At 42.1% G+C, this 17,862-nt stretch overlaps 1 protein-coding gene across 1 annotated transcript in view; it reads left to right on the forward strand.

Moving 5' to 3' along the window:
• The window catches only part of ERICH6 (glutamate rich 6), a 47,701-nt gene extending 30,528 nt beyond the window's left edge, over positions 1-17,173 (forward strand). The window contains exons 13-16 of the mRNA XM_049867095.1: positions 1,491-1,579; positions 4,845-5,000; positions 8,093-8,321; positions 16,910-17,173. Of these exons, the coding sequence (XP_049723052.1) occupies positions 1,491-1,579; positions 4,845-5,000; positions 8,093-8,321; positions 16,910-17,173 (738 nt within the window). The remainder of the gene's footprint in view (positions 1-1,490; positions 1,580-4,844; positions 5,001-8,092; positions 8,322-16,909) is intronic.
• Positions 17,174-17,862: the final 689 nt, after the last annotated feature.

Raw genomic sequence — 17,862 nt, forward strand, 5'->3', positions numbered from 1 at the left:
CTGTGGAAACATTTTGGGCATTCCTCAAAGAGTTGAACATCGAATTGTCATATGACTTGGATATATACCACTCCTGATTATAGATCAGGATCCCTGGTGGTGCAGTGGTTAAGAGATCAGCTGCTAACCAAAAGGTTGCCTGTTTGAATCCACCATCCACTCCTTGGAAACCCTGTGGGGCAGTTCTGCTCTGTCCTGTGGGGTCGCTATGAGTCAGAACCGATTCAACAGCACATAACAATAGCAGTTATACATCCAAAAGAATTGAAATTGAACACAGATACTTGTATACCAGTGTACACTGCAACATTGTTCACAGTAGTCTAAGGGTGGAGACAAGCTATGTACTCCTCAACAGAGGAATGGATAAGCAAAGTGCGATGGACACCTACAAGGAATTACTATTAATTCCTGAAGAGAAATGAAGTTCTCATACATGCGCTGACATGGGTGGAACTTGAAAGCAATGATAAACTAGGGGTAATAAGTCCATAGGATAATTTTAGACTTGCTAAATTGAAGTCTCATGCTGGAAATTTCAATAGAAACAATAGAAGCAGAGTTTCTAACTTCCAAAGTAGTAAGACGGGTCGCTGTCGAGTCGATTCCAACTCGTAGCAGCCCTATAGGACAAAGCAGAACCACCCCATAGAATTTCCAAGGAGCGCCTGGTGGATTTGAACTGCTGACCTTTTGGTTAGTAGCCGTAGCATTTCACCACTATACCACCAGGGTTTCCTCTGAAATAGAAGTGAAAGATAAAATGATTTCTTTAAATTTCTTTGAAATACCCCCCCAAAAGACAAGAAGTTATCTTTTTAAAACATGAGTTAATATATATGTGATGAAGTAAACATAAATATACATTCATTTCCCTATTGACTGTAACATATGAAATAGTTAAACTCGAAGAAAAATAAGGAATATATCCCTGTGTCTGTCTTCACCTTCCTACACTAACCAGGGTTTTGATCAAATGAATTTCAAGAGCAACCCTGAAGAGAGACCAGCTTCTGCAGCTTATACTGAAGTTTTGTTTTAAGGCAGATTTTAAAATTCACATGCAGTAAAATTCACCCTTTTTAAGTGTACAGTTCTATGAATTTTGCCAAATGTTTACAGTTGCGTAACCACTGTTAAAATCAGCATATAGGATGTTTACATTTTGCCGGGGTTGATTTTTATCATCTTTTGTTTTATTTTTACAGTAATATGTGTATAAGTTAAAAAAAAAAAAAAAACCTCAAACACAATGCAATGTCGTATTTCTACCAAAAAGTTGTATCGAGTTATACTGCAGGGGTTGGGGGTCAGCCTTCAACGATTCCTAAGGATTGTTCCCTGACTCTGAAGCTTGGCCAAAATTTTAAATTAAGAAATGGTTTGTATAGCTGTCTAGCAACCAGATAATGTCCATTGTTGTCATACTTAACATTTTGTGTCTGAAGCCGTTACCAAGTAAGTATCCTTCTGCTTTCTGTGGCGTGCAGACCCTGGCGGAGGACCAGCTGTTAGAGAGGAGCTACAAACACGGGAACAAGTTTCTGACTTCATTTCCAGATGGGACAACACAAATATTGTATCCTTTCTTTCAACAGAGTATTTTTATTAGCTTCATTTCTTCACAAAAACAAAGGTAAAAGAAAGAATACAGAAACAGATAAAGAAAAAGCCTACCCCCAAATCCCATCACCCAGAGAAAAGCTGATAACATCTTTTTATGTCTATCTTCCCTGACCTTTTTCTATGTTTTTTTTTTTTTATGAGCCTATATAGAGATTTAAAAAAAGAAAAAAAACAAAAAAACAAACCGGTTGCCATCACGTCGATCCCAACTCATAGCAACCCTATAGGACAGAGTAGAACTGCCCCGTAGTTTCCAAGGAGCGCCTGGTGGATTCAAACTGCTGACCTTTTGGTTAGCAGCCATAGCATTTAACCACTCTGCCACCAGGGTTTCCTATATAAAAAAAAAAAAACCAAACCCACTGCCATTGAGTAGATTCCGACTCATAGCGACCCCGTAGTGCTTTTAAAATCAATTCTTCATCTATTTATGCATAATATTTTGCCCTCTTCACATAATATTATGCAGTAAATAATGTTATAAGTATATAATGTGCAGTAAATACAGAAATACACCACCGTTTTTATAACCGCATAGTATTTCATTATTTAACCTGTCTCCTATTGCTGAACAAAGGTGGTTTCAAAACTTTTTTGCCGTTAGACACGACAGCTGAATGAACAGCTTTGTGTATACTTGTCATTTTTTTCCTGAATTACATACCTAGGGGTAGACATTCTGGGTAAGACATTATGGATATCTTAAAGCTTTGATAAGATTTTTGCCCCCCAGAAAATTTGTGCCAGTTTACGCATCCATGAGCAACATGCTGGAGTCCTGGTAGCCCAGTGGTTAAGAGATCAACTACTAACCAAAAGGTCGGCAGCTTGAATCTACCCACTAGTCCTCGGAAACGCCGTGGGGCAGTTCTACGCTATCCTATAGGGTCACTATGAGTCGGAAACTACTCAACGGCAACAGGTTTACAGGAGCAACATGGTATTTCAGCTGATTGTTAATACAAACGTTGGATACACATTTTATGGAACCCTAAGCGGCTGACGCCTTGAACTTCTGTCTGATACACAGGCCATTAGGCACCTCGAGATAGAGGCCGTTCCACGCATTGACGAGAGCAGAAGTGTTTACATGCAATGAGGAGGGCATTTTGGTGAACGGAGGGCCTCTCTTTGTAGAAGGAAATAACTTTTTTCTTCCATGATCTTTATCGTTTTAGATTTTATATTTAGGTCTTTGATCCATTTTGAGTTAGTTTTTGTGCATGGAGTGAGGTATGGGTCTTGTTTCATTTTTTTGCAGATGGATATCCAATTATGCCAGCACCATTTGTTAAAAAGACTGTCTTTTCCCCATTTAACTGTTTTGGGGCTTTTGTCAAATATCAGCTGCTCATATGTGGATGGATTTATGTCTGGATTCTCAATTCTGTTCCATTGGTCCATGTGTCTGTTGTTGTACCAGTACCAGGCTGTTTTGACTACTGTGGCAGTATAATAGGTTCTAAAATCAGGTAAAGTAAGGCCTCCCACTTTGTTCTTCTTTTTCAGTAATGCCTTATTTATCCAGGGCCTCTTTCCCTTCCATATGAAATTGGTGATTTGTTTCTCCATCTCGTTAAAGAATGTTGTTGGGATTTGGATTGGAATTGCATTAAATGTATAGATCGCTTTTGGTAGAATAGACATTTTTATAATGTTAAGTCTTCCTATCCACGAGCAAGGTATGTTCTTCCACTTATGTAAGTCTCTTTTGGTTTCTTGCAGAAGTGTACTGTAGTTTTCTTTGTATAAATCTTTTACATCTCTGGTAAGATTTATTCCTAAGTATTTTATCTTCTTGGGGGCTACTGTAAATGGCACTGATTTGGTGATTTCCTCTTCGATGTTCTTTTTGTTGGTGTAGAGGAACCCAACTGATTTTTGTATGTTTATCTTGTATCCTGATACTCTGCTGAACTCTTCTATTAGTTTCAGTAGTTTTCTGGAGGATTCCTTAGGATTTTCTGTGTATAAGATCATGTCATCAGTAGAAGGAAATAACTTTTATTCATAGTGTCCTAAATGTTTAGTCAAGCTCCAATAATAAACCAAAAAAAAAATGACTTACGTGGCACAGGAAATAGGATGATGTTTTAGTTCCCTAGACCCAGTGAAGTTATGTTTAATTATATCAGTAAAATTTAAATAACTTACCCAACTTTTATTACTAGTTATTTTTTCATAGGCTGGCTTTAGTTTTTCTTCACTTTCTTGAAGGCTGTACCTGATTTTCAAAATGATTCAGAGTCCGTCTGCGTATTGCGTATACATCATCTCTGAACTGCTGACCAGCTTAGCTTTTAACCACTTCACCACTCATCTTTGCTGAATTATATTATTAGCTCTAAGATATTGTTTTGTAGATTCCTTAGGATTTTCTGTACACACAAGAGCATGTCATCTGCAAATAGATTTTTCTTCTTCCAATATGGAAGCCTTTTGTTTATTTTCCTAGCCTATCATTGCCCAGGAAACCCTGGTGGCTTAGTGGTTAAGAGCTACAGCTGCTAACCAAAAGGTTGGCAGTTCAGATCCACCAGGTGCTCCTTGGAAACCCTATGTGGCAGTTCGCCTCTGTCCTATAGGGTTACTATGAGTCGGAATTGACTCAACGGCAACAGGCCTGGGGTTGGCTTGGATCATTGCCCCGGTTAGGACTTCCAGTGTGACGCTGACTAGAAGTGATGAAGGTGGACATCTTTATCTGGTTCCTGACTTTAGGGGAAAAGCGTCCAATCTCTCACTGTTAAATACAGTGTCAGCTGTGGGTTTCTCATAGATGCCCTTCATCAGGGGGAGGAAGTTCCCTTCTATTTCTAGTTTGTTAAGTGTGTTTGTCATGAAAGGGCATTGGATTTCGTCAAATGCCTTTCTGCATGTCGAGAAGCTCTTGCGATTTTCGCCCTTTATCCTGTGGTTGTGGTATATCACATTGATTCATTTTCAAGCGTAAACTGGGCTTGCAGGTTGAACTTGGTCATGGTGTATAATCTTTTCTGTGTATTCCTAGATTCTGTTTGCTAGTGTTTTGTTGAGGAATTTTATGTCTCATAAGTGTATCTCAATCCACATAAAGGCACTTAAAATCTTTTTGTAGTAACACTATCTCCCATTTTCAGAAGGCCTTATAGTTTCAGTGGGGCTTTCTTGTGAATTGAATTCATTCCCGAATAGTCAAGGGCCTTTAGAACAACTCAAATGACCTTATCTGATCTCAGCTACCCATCAGGAAACCTGGCCATCATCCGAGTGCCCAACAAGATAAATGGCTTCACCTGTATAATCCAGGAAGACATGCCCACCAAGCCCGCCATCTTGGCACTGCTGGATTCCTCTGGCAGAAGTTCCTGCTATCACCCCAATGGAAATGTCTGGTAGGTTTCTGGGTTCCTTCTGCTGCTGTTTCGTTTGTTTTGTGGAATTTTATTTGTCCTTTTAAATAGTAAACAGGGCCTTAAGAAGCTTTCAGTTAATGGTCTTTAGATGGTAATGCTCAACACAAGGAAATTTTTTATTTCTCTCATCCCAGGCAACTATACAAAACAAAGCTCGCCATATTCTTTCCATAAATATATGAACTACACAACTGTGATATAGGAAAAAAATTCTAAATTATATTGTCAGCCCATGGATTTGGGATATAAACCCATATCAAACCAAAACCAAACCTACTGCCATCGAGTGGATCCTGACTCATAGTGACTATATAGGACAGAGTAGAACTGCTCCATAGGGCTTCCAAGGAGCAGCTGGTAGATTCCAACTGCTGACCTTTTGGTTAGCAGCCAAGCTCTTAACCACTGCACCACCAGGGCATGGCACCAGCCCATAGTTTCTCATTATTACAGCCTATACCTAATAATGTTATAATGCCTCACCTGTAGCAATAATTTGCCAATGGACAGCTGCTACAGAGTATTGTTTTTTTATTATTTGAGCTATATTCCTAACTAGTAAGTTTCCTGTAGCCAGAACCAACAACAATAACATATAAACAAAATCTATTTTAAAAAATTAAGATACTGATCTAACTTGATCTGCTAATATACATACTCCGTGACTTCATATCATTTTATTTAGCATGACAAAATGAAATTTGGGTTCTAACTTCACACACGATTTAAACTTTTCAAGCTCTTCAGAAAGAGATACTCTTCTTCCTTTAAGGTATTTATGGGTATAATAATCTCATCTGGAGAAACTCTGTCAATAGTTGGCAAACTTTGGACACTGCGAATATTTGACGAAGTTGGGACTCAGTGAGCCATTTGTGTTTTTAGTCCAAAGCAGTAGGCTTCATAGTCAATCCGTCACCACCAGGTATATTGGAAAATTTCTACTTGATCTTCAGGGCTCAGTAGCAATTCTGTATTATATTTGGTCACATGGGGTCATATGGGGTCATCAGGAGTCAGAATCGACCCTACAGTAACTAACAACGTCAGCATTATGTTTGGTGAAGCAGTACGTTAATTGTCACCAGGTACTGACTGGTTTCCAGGAGGTTTCCCTCTCTTTTGAAGCCCCCTACCCACCCACTAGCTGAACTCCTGGGCACGCTGACATGGCCTTGACAGTCTTATGGCACCTTCAATGCCTTTCATATGGCAAGTCCATCTCCACTGCTGGACTACAGCTCCTCGTGACACGTCCTGAATCTTCACCACTACACTGCAGCACATCTGTACATAGCATAGACTCAAGGGGTGGTTATTAAATACAGAGGACTTACGGCACACTCGAGTTAGGACAAACCACACACCATCCTTTCTTTCTTTTTTGGTACACCTCATCTTTAGTAATACGTACTACATAGAGTGTTGCAGCGTGTAATTTGCTGATGTTATCATTCTCATGCCAATCCCCAGAGACAACTAAAGATCAGATTTATAAAGATATTGATAATAAAAGGAAAGTACAATGAAAACTAAAAAAAAAAAAAGGTATTCAACTTACATCAGAACCAACTTAAGAAGGAGTTGTTGGGATGTAAACCCGTCATAACTTGGGGGATTGATTTATCTAATTTTCATTTAATATTATTTGCACCTACATTTCAAGATAAAATTAAATCGCCCCTTCCCCAGATATAATAAGATAATCACCTCAGTTTCTCATTTGTGCTTTTGCTATTAGATTGCTGCCATTAATCAATGCAGGAAAATGAGATATTAGTTTTCTTACCCCTGGAGGGCCTCATGGCCAATTCATCTAGTTTACTTAATTTGTTGGTTGGTTCGTTTTAGTTTTATTGTGGTTGTGTGTGTGTGTGTATATATATATATATATATAAACCAAAAAAAATTGCCATTTTACCCATTTTTAAGTGTACAATTCAGTGACATTAACTATATCCATCATGTGGTACAGCCATTCATCTAATTTTTAAAAAATATTCCATTGTCGAATGAAGCCAACATTCTAAGTACCCAGACCTGTGCCTCTTCTCCCTCTTCAAGAAGGGGTAGGTGGTACTAGCTGGAAGAAGGAGAGAGAGAATGGGAAGGACGTAACTGAGTAGAAGGCGGTCATTCACTCCATCAGATCACAGGTGTGCAGGGCTGACCTGGTATGCGATGTAGTGACATGTGGCATTAGCCACAGGGAGAGGTTGGAGAGGCCCCGATGGTCTAAGTTCCACATTCTGCTCGGCTTCAGAGCTCTTCCCCCAAGCAGTAATCTCAGAGGGGACCCCTGAGCCTCACCCCGCATGCACCCTGCCCTGCCGAGAGGCTTCCAAGAAGGATGCCTGGCTCCCGATATGAGGGCGCTGCCTTCCTCAGAATTTACACCCACCAGCTGCTCCTTGGAAACATTATGGGGCAGCTCTACTCCGTCCCATAGGGTCACTATGACTTGACAGCAACGAGTTTGGTTTGATTTTTGGTTGGTCTTCACCTTAAGGTGCCTGGGTGGCTCAAATGGTTTGCCCTCAGCTCCTAACTGGAAGGTTGATGGTTTGAACCCACCAGCAACGCCACAGAAGAAAGGTCTGGCGATCTGCTTCTGTAAACATTACAACCGAAAAAACCTTACGGAGCAGTTCTACTCTGTAACACATGGGGTCGCTGTGAGTCGGAATCGACTCAACAGCAGTGAGTACGGGTATAGTTTTCTCTCCTCTTTCAGTATTTTAAGATGGCGGGCATAGCCCACTTCCCTGTATCTCTATTTTTCAAGACTAAATCTTCCCCTGCCCTCCCTTCATCCTTCCCACACATAATTTTCCAAATCCTTTCACTACCCTGGTTCCACCCTTTGAGCCCATTTTATCAATGCAGTCTCTAATTGGACCCCATATTTCAAATTAATATGGAATTGAGTCATGGTTACCTGAGGTTCTCCACCATTCATGTGTCATTGGCTAGCATAAATTGTTGCTCCACCCGGTTAGCAAGTGACAGGTTAATTCCAGGGCTGAAATGTAGTGTTACTATTTAAGATTTTCAATTTCCTTCCTGCCCAGGGTATGCATCAATATCTTGGGAGGTCAATATTCAGATGAAGCAGGCAACAGAGTAAGGGCTTGGAATTGGTCAAGTTCTGTCGCTTCCACACCCTTCGTTTCATTTAAACCAGTCTTTTTGGCTTTGAACCATTACGTTGGAGTTCGCATCTTAGAACAAGACAAAATTTCAATCACTTTCCTAGCAATGGGGCAACAGGCAAGAATCAGCGTTGGAACCAAAGTGAAGGTAGGTACATTTTTTTAAATAGTTTAAAGCATTTAGAATAATCTGAGCACAGTAACTTTTAGCTGGTGTTACTGCTGATAAATTATACTTGTGCACACTCTACGATCCACAGAAGATTCTGGAATTCAGTGAAATAAACGCATAGTCAAAGTTTCACGTGGGATCGAAGTAGACTTATTACTCATTTGTTTCTTCTTCCTCAGAAATTCCTTTTAATTCAAATTTGAATCCAAGTAACATCTATTGCGTTTACTCTGTGATTAAGTAGTACTGCTGTGGAGGTTTGGTTCTGGAATTTTGTACTGTGTTTGTTTTACTCCGCGTTGTAGTAGAAAGTACTGGGCTGAGTCAGAGACCAGGGTTCGAATCACGTTCAAGACCAAGGATAAGCCCCATGTCCTTGAAGAGGCTCCCCAGATCTCTCAGTCCTTTGCCCCGTCAGGGTCCATCATGCCCTTCTCTGGGCTTTCCATACTCTCGCCTCTGTCCTTGTCCTTGCTGAACGGTGTCACTTTACTTAACCCCATGGCTGCCCTTCCTACTGGAGGGCAGACAATCTGTCTTACTGATTCCTCTATTGCAGAGCCCAGCCCAGGGCCTGGTTCAGAGTACACACTCAGAGACTGGCAGTATTGCACCACGGTTAGGAACACGGACTTCAGAGACAGTTTCAAACATGAGCTCCGTCACTTAGCTAACTGGGTGAACTTGAGCTTCAGGTCTCTCATCTATAAAATGGTGATTCCTACCTTACAGATTGTTGTGAAGACTGGGTGAGAATGCAGAGCACCAAGCACAGTGCTTGGCTTTGAGTGAGTACTCAGTAAAGATGTGGAGACAGACAGGCACAGAGATCTGTGTGTGTGTGTGTGTGTGCATGTGTGTATGCGCAGTGACTTTGAACAATTCCCTTAAACTCCGAGGGCCTTCATTTCATCGGTTACTAAAGGAAAAGGTTGCTCCAAACTACAAAGGTGTCTTCCACCTCTGAAAAGTCTATACTTTCAAGTATGTAGAATTATGCTCTCGATATTCTTCTCCAATGGGAATGTCTTGGGAACACAAAGAAAAGGGAGGCCTCAGATTCGGATTCAACCAACAGACCCTTAGGGTCTACAATGTACTTAAATACTGCTGTAGCTACCTCTGCCAGATGTTTAGGGTCCGCACAACCCTATTTCTTGGTTAGGCATTTACAGTGTGGCTTCCTTTTGCTATATTACCTTCATAATGTTTTCTTACCTAAAGTGTAAAAATGTAAATGTTTCTCTCCCTCTCTGTCTCTGTCTCAATCCCTCAATCTCTCCCTCTCTCTCTTTCTCTCATCTTAGAAGTGAATTTTAATCACAGCAATAATCATTTGATGCAAAAGGAAGAATTACATGTTAAAAGTTTTTACTTTTTTCATTGTTCTCATGGTCATCCTTTGTTTTGTTTTTTTAATTACAAAAGAGACATGTCAATATAGCCGGTATTTAATATTCAAACAAATATTTAGAGAGTAAAAAATGAGGTCCCCCATCTCTTCTTTTATTCTAATCCCCTTCCCCAAAGATAATCACCACCTAAAATTTTATGTGTGTCTTTTTCCCTTTCTGTGTACTTATAAATTATTCATATACACCTTTTTTTTTAATAACTGTTATTAAGCTTCAAGTGAACGTTTACAAATCCAATCAGTCTGTCACATATAAGTTTACATACATCTCACTCCCTACTCCCACCTGCTCTTCCCCTATCGAGTCAGCCCTTCCAGTCTCTCCTTTCGTGACAATTTTGCCAGCTTCTCTCTCTCTCTATCCTCCCATCCCCCCTCCAGACAAGAGTTGCCAACACAATCTCAAGTGTCCACCTGATATAATTAGCTCACTCTTCATCAGCATCTCTCTCCCACCCGCTGACCAGTCCCTTTCATGTCTGATGAGTTGTCTTCGGGGATGGTTCCTGTCCTGTGCCAACAGAAGGTTTGGGGACCATGGCCGCCGGGATTCCTCTAGTCTCAGTCAGACCATTAAGTTTGGTCTTTTTATGAGAATTTGGGGTCTGTATCCCACTGATCTCCTGCTCTCTCAGGGGTTCTCCATTGTGCTCCCTGTCACGGCAGTCATCGATTGTGGCCGGGCACCAACTAGTTCTTCTGGTCTCAGGATGATGTAGGTCTCTGGTTCATGTGGCCCTTTCTGTCTCTTGGGCTCTTAGTTGTTGTGTGACCTTGGTGTTCTTCATTTTCCTTTGCTTCAGGTGGGTTGAGACCAATTGATGCATCTTAGATGGCCGCTTGTTAGCATTTAAGACCCCAGACGCCACATTTCAAAGTGGGATGCAGAATGATTTCATAATAGAATTATTTTGCCAATTGACTTAGAAGTCACCTCAAACCATGTTCCCCAGACCTCCGCCCTTGCTCCGCTGACCTTTGAAGCATTCATTTTATCCCGGAAACTTCTTTGCTTTTGGTCCCGTCCAATTGAGCTGACCTTCCATGTATTGAGTGTTGTCTTTCCCTTCACCTAAAGCGTTTCTTATCTACTGATTAATCAATAAAAAACCCTCTCCCACCTTCCCTCCCTCCCTGCCTCGTAACCACAAAAGTATGTGTTCTTCTCAGGTTTACTATTTCTCAAGATCTTATAATAGTGGTCTTATACAATATTTGTCCTTTTGCCTCTGACTAATTTCGCTCAGCATAATGCCTTCCAGGTTCCTCCACGTTATGAAATGTTTCAGAGATTCGTCACTGTTCTTTATCAATGCGTAGTATTCCATTGTGTGAATATACCACAATTTTTTTTTAAAAAATAAAAATTGGGTCATACTATACTGAGTGTGTCGTTGAGGGGGTTTCTGTTGCTTTTGTTTCTCACTTAACAAGTCTCGAAGGCTTTTCTGTGTCTACATTACCAAGTATATTTGTCTTTTTAGTTTTTAATTGCTGAATAATATTTCATATGTGCTATAGTTAATTTTGGAGCCTTGATGGCATAGTGGCTAAGAGCTATGGCTGCTAACCAAAAAGTCGGCAGTTCGAATCCACCAGGTGCTCCTTGGAAACCCAGTGGGGCAGTTCTACTCTGTCCTATAGGGTCACTATGGGTCAGAATCGACTTGACAGCAACGGGTTTGGTTTTCTTGGTTTGGTAGTTAATTTTGGAGCACAGATCATTAAGTGCTCAACTACTAACTGAAAGATTTCGGTTCAAAGCCACCCAGAGGTACCTTGGAAGAAAGGCCTGGTGATCTGCTTTTAAAAGGTCACAGCATTGAAAACCGTATGGAATATAGTTCTACTCTGTAACACATGGGGTCGCCATACATCAGAATTGACTTGGTTTGGGTTTTGGTATAGTTAATTTATGTCAAATCTAATGACTTCTTCTCAGCACTGGACACAGTTGATCACTCCCTCTTCCTGGAAGCATTTCCTCCCTTGCTACCAGACACCACTCTCCCTTGGTTTTCCTTCCACCTCACAGACTGTTCCTTCTCATTTCTCTTTCTTCTTCACCTACCTTTCTAACTATCAAAGGACCCCAGGGCTTGTCCTCGGGCTCATCTTTTCTCTATACTCACTGTCCCAGCTGATCTCACTGAGTTTCATGTCCTTCAAAACCATCTACATGATAAAAAAAAAAAAAAACTTCCAGGTAGATCTCCAGCCTTGGAAATCTCTGATTCCATCTTAACATCTCCACTTGGATGTCCAAGCGACATTGGAAACTTAACACAGCAAGATGATTTCAAAGCTTGCTCCGCGGTCACTTCCTCTCCATCTCAGAAAATGGCAGCTGCATTCTTTCAGTTGCTCGGGCGAAACACTTGGGAGTAGTTATCCTCCTCTCTGTTTCACCACCCCGAATCGACCCATCTGCCAGTCCTATAAACTCTACCTCCTAAGCATATCCAGAATCTAGTACTTCTCACATCCTCCAGTACCATCACTCTTTTTATCCATTTTTTGGACTAATCTATCTTTTGTTTGAATTATTACAAAAAAAAAAAAAAAGAAACCCGTTGTCGTCGAGTCAATTCCAACTCATAGCGACCCTATGCGACAGAGGAGAACTGCCCCATAGAGTTTCCAAGGAGCACCTGGTGGATTCGAACTGCCGACCTTTTGGTTAGAATTATTACATTGAACGATTATAGTGGCCTGCAAGTGACTCTCCCTATCTCTGCTCTTCCCAAGCCCTGAAGCAGTCCATTCTAACACAATAGCTGGATTGATACTTCTAAAACCCAAACCTAATCAAAACTGTCCAGCTACTTCTCATCTTATTCTGAGTAAAAGCCTCTGAAAGGCCTGCAATGCCACATGTGGTCTGGACCTCCTTAATAAACCCAACCCATTGCCATCCAGTCAATTCCAACTCATAAAAATAATAATAGTCTTTCTTTATTACTCTTCTCTTACTCACCATGCTTCAGCCACACTGGCCTCTTAGGTGTTCCTGAAAAATGCCAGGCCTGCTCCTGCCATAGGCCCTTTACTCGTGCTATTCCTTCAACGTAAAATGCTCCCCCTCTTTCTAGCACATGGCTGCTCCCTCACTTCCTTCAGGCTTCTGCTCAGAGGGTCCTTTCCTCACCATCCTATCTAAACTAGTAACAACCCACTCCTACCTCCACCCCGGTACTCTGCATGCCTCTGGCCGTATATAACAAGTTTTGAAATACAGTACTCTCATTTTCTTTCCATTCTAAATGGTTTATGATTTCCATTTTGAATTCTTCAACTCAGGAGTTACTTTTAATATTCTCAGATATTTAAAAAAAAAAAAAAGTTTGTACGATCCTTTTCTTGTTAATACCTAAATGATCAGACACTATGGCCCACAATTTTTTTTTTTTTTTTTCTGCTGTTTGGAATGTATAGATCTCTTTGTGGTTGATTACCAGTTTTTGAGTGTTCCAGGGATATTTGACCCAAAAAAAGTCATCACAAAATCAAATATGTCTAATTGTTCTATTCCAGCTTCTTTCTATAGCCTTTTGTTTTTATATCATTGGTTCATTTCTGAGAAATGTATGAAAGTCTCCCAATATGATCATGGATTCATCCATTTTGCCTAGTATTTCTAGCAGGTTTTGCTTTATGTATTTTGAAGCTCTATGGTTTTTTTTTTTTTTTTTATGGTTAGGAAATGAAAGATGTTAGCTATCTTTTTGGTGTACCTTTCCCTTGGGCCAGCTCCATCTTCCACCTCACTTTTTGGCTCTTCATCTGTGCCCATTCTGTGATTCAGTGTATCACGGAGGGTTTTTGCTTTTATTTTGATAATAAAAAATTTAATATTATCAGTATGTGTTATCCCAAATTACACTTTTCATGACCTTGCCTTAAATGCTGTCCTGTCTGATTTTAAATTGCTATACTTGCTTTCTTTTTGTTAGCATTTGCTTGGTACATATTTTTCCCATACTTTGATTTTCAAGTTTTCTCTGTAGTTCTGAGTTAGATGTGTGTCTTAATTATATAGAGCTGCTATAACAGAAATACCACAAGTGGATGGCTTCAACAAACAGAAATTTATTATCTCATAGCTCAGGAGGCTGAAAGTCTGAATTCAGCATGCCAGCTCTAGGGGAAGCTTTCTTTGTCTGTGGGCTCTAGGGGAAGGTCCTTGTCTCCTTTCAGCTTCTGTTTCTTGGTTCCTTGGAGAGCTCCCGTGGCGTGGCATCTGTCTTTCCTTGTCTGTGCTTGTTTTCTTGCTTGCTCAACTGCTCTTTTTATATCTCAAAAGAGATTGACTTAGGACACATCCTACACTAATATTGCCTCATAAACATAACAAAGAAAACTCATCCCCAGGTAGGATTTAACCACAGGTATGTCATTGTTGTTGTTGTTGTTGTTGTTAGGTGCCTGTTGAGTTGGTTCCAAATCATAGCTACCCTGTAGGACAGAGGAGAACTTTCCCATAGAGTTTCCAAGGAGCAACTGGTGGATTTGAACTGCTTGAACTGCCAACCTTTTTGGTTAGCAGCCGAGCTCTTAGCCAACATGCCACCACGGCTCCAAACCACAGGTGTAGGCGTTAGGATTTGCAACACATATTTGGGGGAATACAGTTCAATCCATAACCTTCCACCCTTTGGCCCCCCAAATTCATATCCTTCCCACATAGAAAACACATTCACCCCATCACATCATCCCAAAAGTCTTAAATCAACTCCAAGTCCAAAAAGTCACCTTCTAAATTTAGTATGGGTGAGACTTTAGGCATATTGCATCCCCGGGCAAAATTCCTCTTCATCTGTGAACCTGTGAAATCTAGAATACGAGTTATCTGCTTCCACAGTACAATGGTGGAACAGGCACAAGGTAGCCATTGCCATTACAAATGGGAGAAACTGGAGGGAAAGAAGGGATAACGGGCACCAAGCAAGTCCAAAACCCAGTAGAACAAGTTATACTAACTCTCAAGGCTTGAAAATAATTCTCTGATCTCTGAGACCACCTAAGCAATGACTTTGCCCCCAGACTCCGGGTGTTGGCCATGGTCTCCAGATTCTGGGTATTGGTCCCTCAGCTGGCCGGAGGCACCACTTTCCAGACCCACTGGTATGGAAACATAAACTCCTTGGCTTTGGTTGGTCCCATTCTCCGGGTTCATCTGAGTGGCGACCCCAACCTCTCAGGCCCCGTAGGCTCAGTTCTCCACTCCATGGGCGTGGCAGCCCTGCCCTCTCAGTTTTCGGTGGTGACTCCATCCTCTTGGCCCACCTAAACAGCAGCCCCACACTCCAGAACTGAGTTGGTGGAGATCTAACTCTTAGAAACTTAGGAGGCCACAGCTTCACCCTTTGAAACCAAGAAGGCTGTGGCTCTACCCTTTGAGACCTAGGAGACCTGGCTCTATCCTTTGAAACCTAGGAGATCGTGGCTCCACCCTTTGAAACCAAGTCAGCCTTGCTTCCAGTTTTCCTTCCAACAGTTCTGCTATCTCTGAGCTGCTCCAGGGATGGTCCTCTTCTTTTCTGGGAGGACAACAGACATGGGTCCTTTGGCCTGTTTCCTTCCTATAGAATTCAAAGAGGCAGATAGCTTTCCTTCCTTTCATCCTGTCTCTGGCCCCTTCAGTCTAAGCTGATGGGTTTTCTGTTGTGGTAGTTATTTAGACCCATCAGTTTAACCAAACATTGAGTCACCAAGTCCTTGGTGAGAATTTTAGGGCACGTGTCCTTAGTCTGTACAACAGAATTTTCCAAATCTTTAAGTTCTGGTTTCACTTCGCATAGTTCATTTTTAAGTCCATCTCTTTCCTCCCGCACGCTAGTGTAAGTGGCAAGGAGAAACCAGGCGGCCCCTTTAAGATCTTGCTTAGAAATCTCAGCCAGACGCTCATGTCCATCTGCTTTCTGATTTTCAGGAATTCCTAAAAATTATTTCTGTTGATGAAAACCTTTCTTATTTTCTACAACCATTGTTGATTTAATCTCTTAAAAAGTTTTCTGTCATCTTACAAGATTCAGAGTTGAAAGGGATGTTAAGGACCCTGATCCATTCTTTGTTATTCATCCATCTCATCTTCCTTCCTTCCGTCCATCCGTCTGTCCATCCGTTGTCCTCGTCCTCGTCCATCCGTCCCTGCTTCCTTCCTTTTGATGTGGAGAAGGGGGGTGGGAACACACACAGAGGTGCTATAAGTTCTTGTGTCTTTTGCAGGTAAGCGGTCAGCAGTTCGGCTTGCATTTTACCTGCCCCGCTGAGGCCAAATGGCCCCGCCTGGGCAGGCTGTAGGGAGCCCTGGTGTGCAGTGGTTAAAGCACTCAGATGCTAACCATAAGGTCAGCAGTTCGAACTCACCAGCTGCTCTGTGGCAGAAAGATGTGGCAGTCTGCTTCCGTAAAGATTTACAGCCTTGGAAGCCCTATGGGGCAGTTCTACTGAAATCACCTCCATGGCAGTGGGGTTTAGGCTGGCTCTGAGGATGCAGGGTGTGGAAACACCTCAGGCAAGACCATCCTGACAGACCCACTCACCTTCCAGCAGCTGCAAGGAGGCTACACCAGCCTTGAATCACCAAAGACTGTGAGAAAGTGGGGAGGGGGCAGAGGCCAAGGAAGGTTACTCTGGAACGGCCTCCTGGAGGTAGAGGCGCACTTTAGGAGAAAGAAAGGGAGTTTTGGTCATTCCCATTATTCTTGAAAACCCAGTTCAAGTGCTCCCTTCTCTGAGGAATGACGACCCCTCAGTTGCTTCCCAGATGCCGGTCCAGCTCTCGCCACAAACCATCTTTTCATCTTTCTCCAAGGGAAGGGACTGTGCTCCCAGTTTCTCCCTGTCAGAATATGCCAATTAAATTACTTATATAAATTGCAGGCTTTCGAAGCTATCCAAATTCCATTTACCCTACTCCATCTGGCCTGCTTTTAGTCTCTCAAGTCTCCCCGGCACTTCAGTTCATTCCTTATACAGGTTACACTAATCCCAGTGCCCTTGTCTACAGCTAACTAGACGGGACCCTTCGTGGGGAGTCCCTCCCCGAACCATTACCCCGCCTCGGCTCCTCCACCTCCCCAGTCCTGTAGTCACAGTCTCCATGACTTGATCCTAAGCTTTTGTTTTCTCTCTCTTTGCTGAAAAGCTACCAAACCCTGAGGAGATTCCAGTCCTCCGATACTTGAGTGGGGATGACCTTCTCCTGCTGGCCAGCTTAATAAAGATTCGTCGCCTGTTTCATAAACTAGAAGGATGTGTGAATTTTCCCTCAAGCCAAGTCTGGGGTAAACTAAAGCAACCTTCTTACCTTTCTTCACTGTCTCTAAAGCTAATTGCCCTGTGTCACAACTCCGGTGTAAGGCGAGATACAATGGCAACCATAACAGGTATAATAAACGAGAAAATTTAACTGAGAGTGACGGTGCTTTCATTTTTTTGTGGCGGAGGGAGTGGAAAGTTTTTTAAAAAGTGTACAAAATGCCTAGAAAATGTCAAGAAACATGGCTGGTTAAAAATTTAGAACATGTCCTCAGTTGTCTTGGTGGGAAAACTAAACAACTTACTTACTGGACACCAGAGAGAGAGAAAATCAGCAGACGTGTCAGTATCAGTCTGAGTTCTAACGGGAAATAAAGAAAGCAGGAGCGGATCACCTATTCACCAAACCATTGGAAGGGCTGGGGAAGGGGAAGTCAGGGAAAATCCCTGCCGGCTTTCAGGAACTCGGGAAGTGAAAGAATTTCAGGAAGGCGAGAAGTCACCTCCAGTAATCCTAGTGGCTCACAGGAGGAACGTGGAGGTTGGCAGGGGCTCTTCTGGAAATCACCACCCCCTCACACCCTAGGGCAGGAATCCCCGCAGCCTCACACCCTAGTGCAGGCATCACAAGAAACTGCCATCTGCCCAGATGTGTACCCCGCCTGCCAAAGATGAATGAGAGCTTCTCGCCTCTCCCACCCTTGAAACCTCAGGCCCATGCCTCTTTTTGACAAAGGATAATGAAAATTATATACTTTCCATGCATCCAGTTCCTGCGTAGAGGGTGAGGGCTTGGGGGAGAGGGCTTCTGAATCTCCAGTGACAACCCAGCACTGTGTC

The sequence above is a fragment of the Elephas maximus genome, chromosome 23, assembly GCF_024166365.1.
Source record: "Elephas maximus indicus isolate mEleMax1 chromosome 23, mEleMax1 primary haplotype, whole genome shotgun sequence".
Taxonomy (NCBI): Eukaryota; Metazoa; Chordata; class Mammalia; order Proboscidea; family Elephantidae; genus Elephas; species Elephas maximus.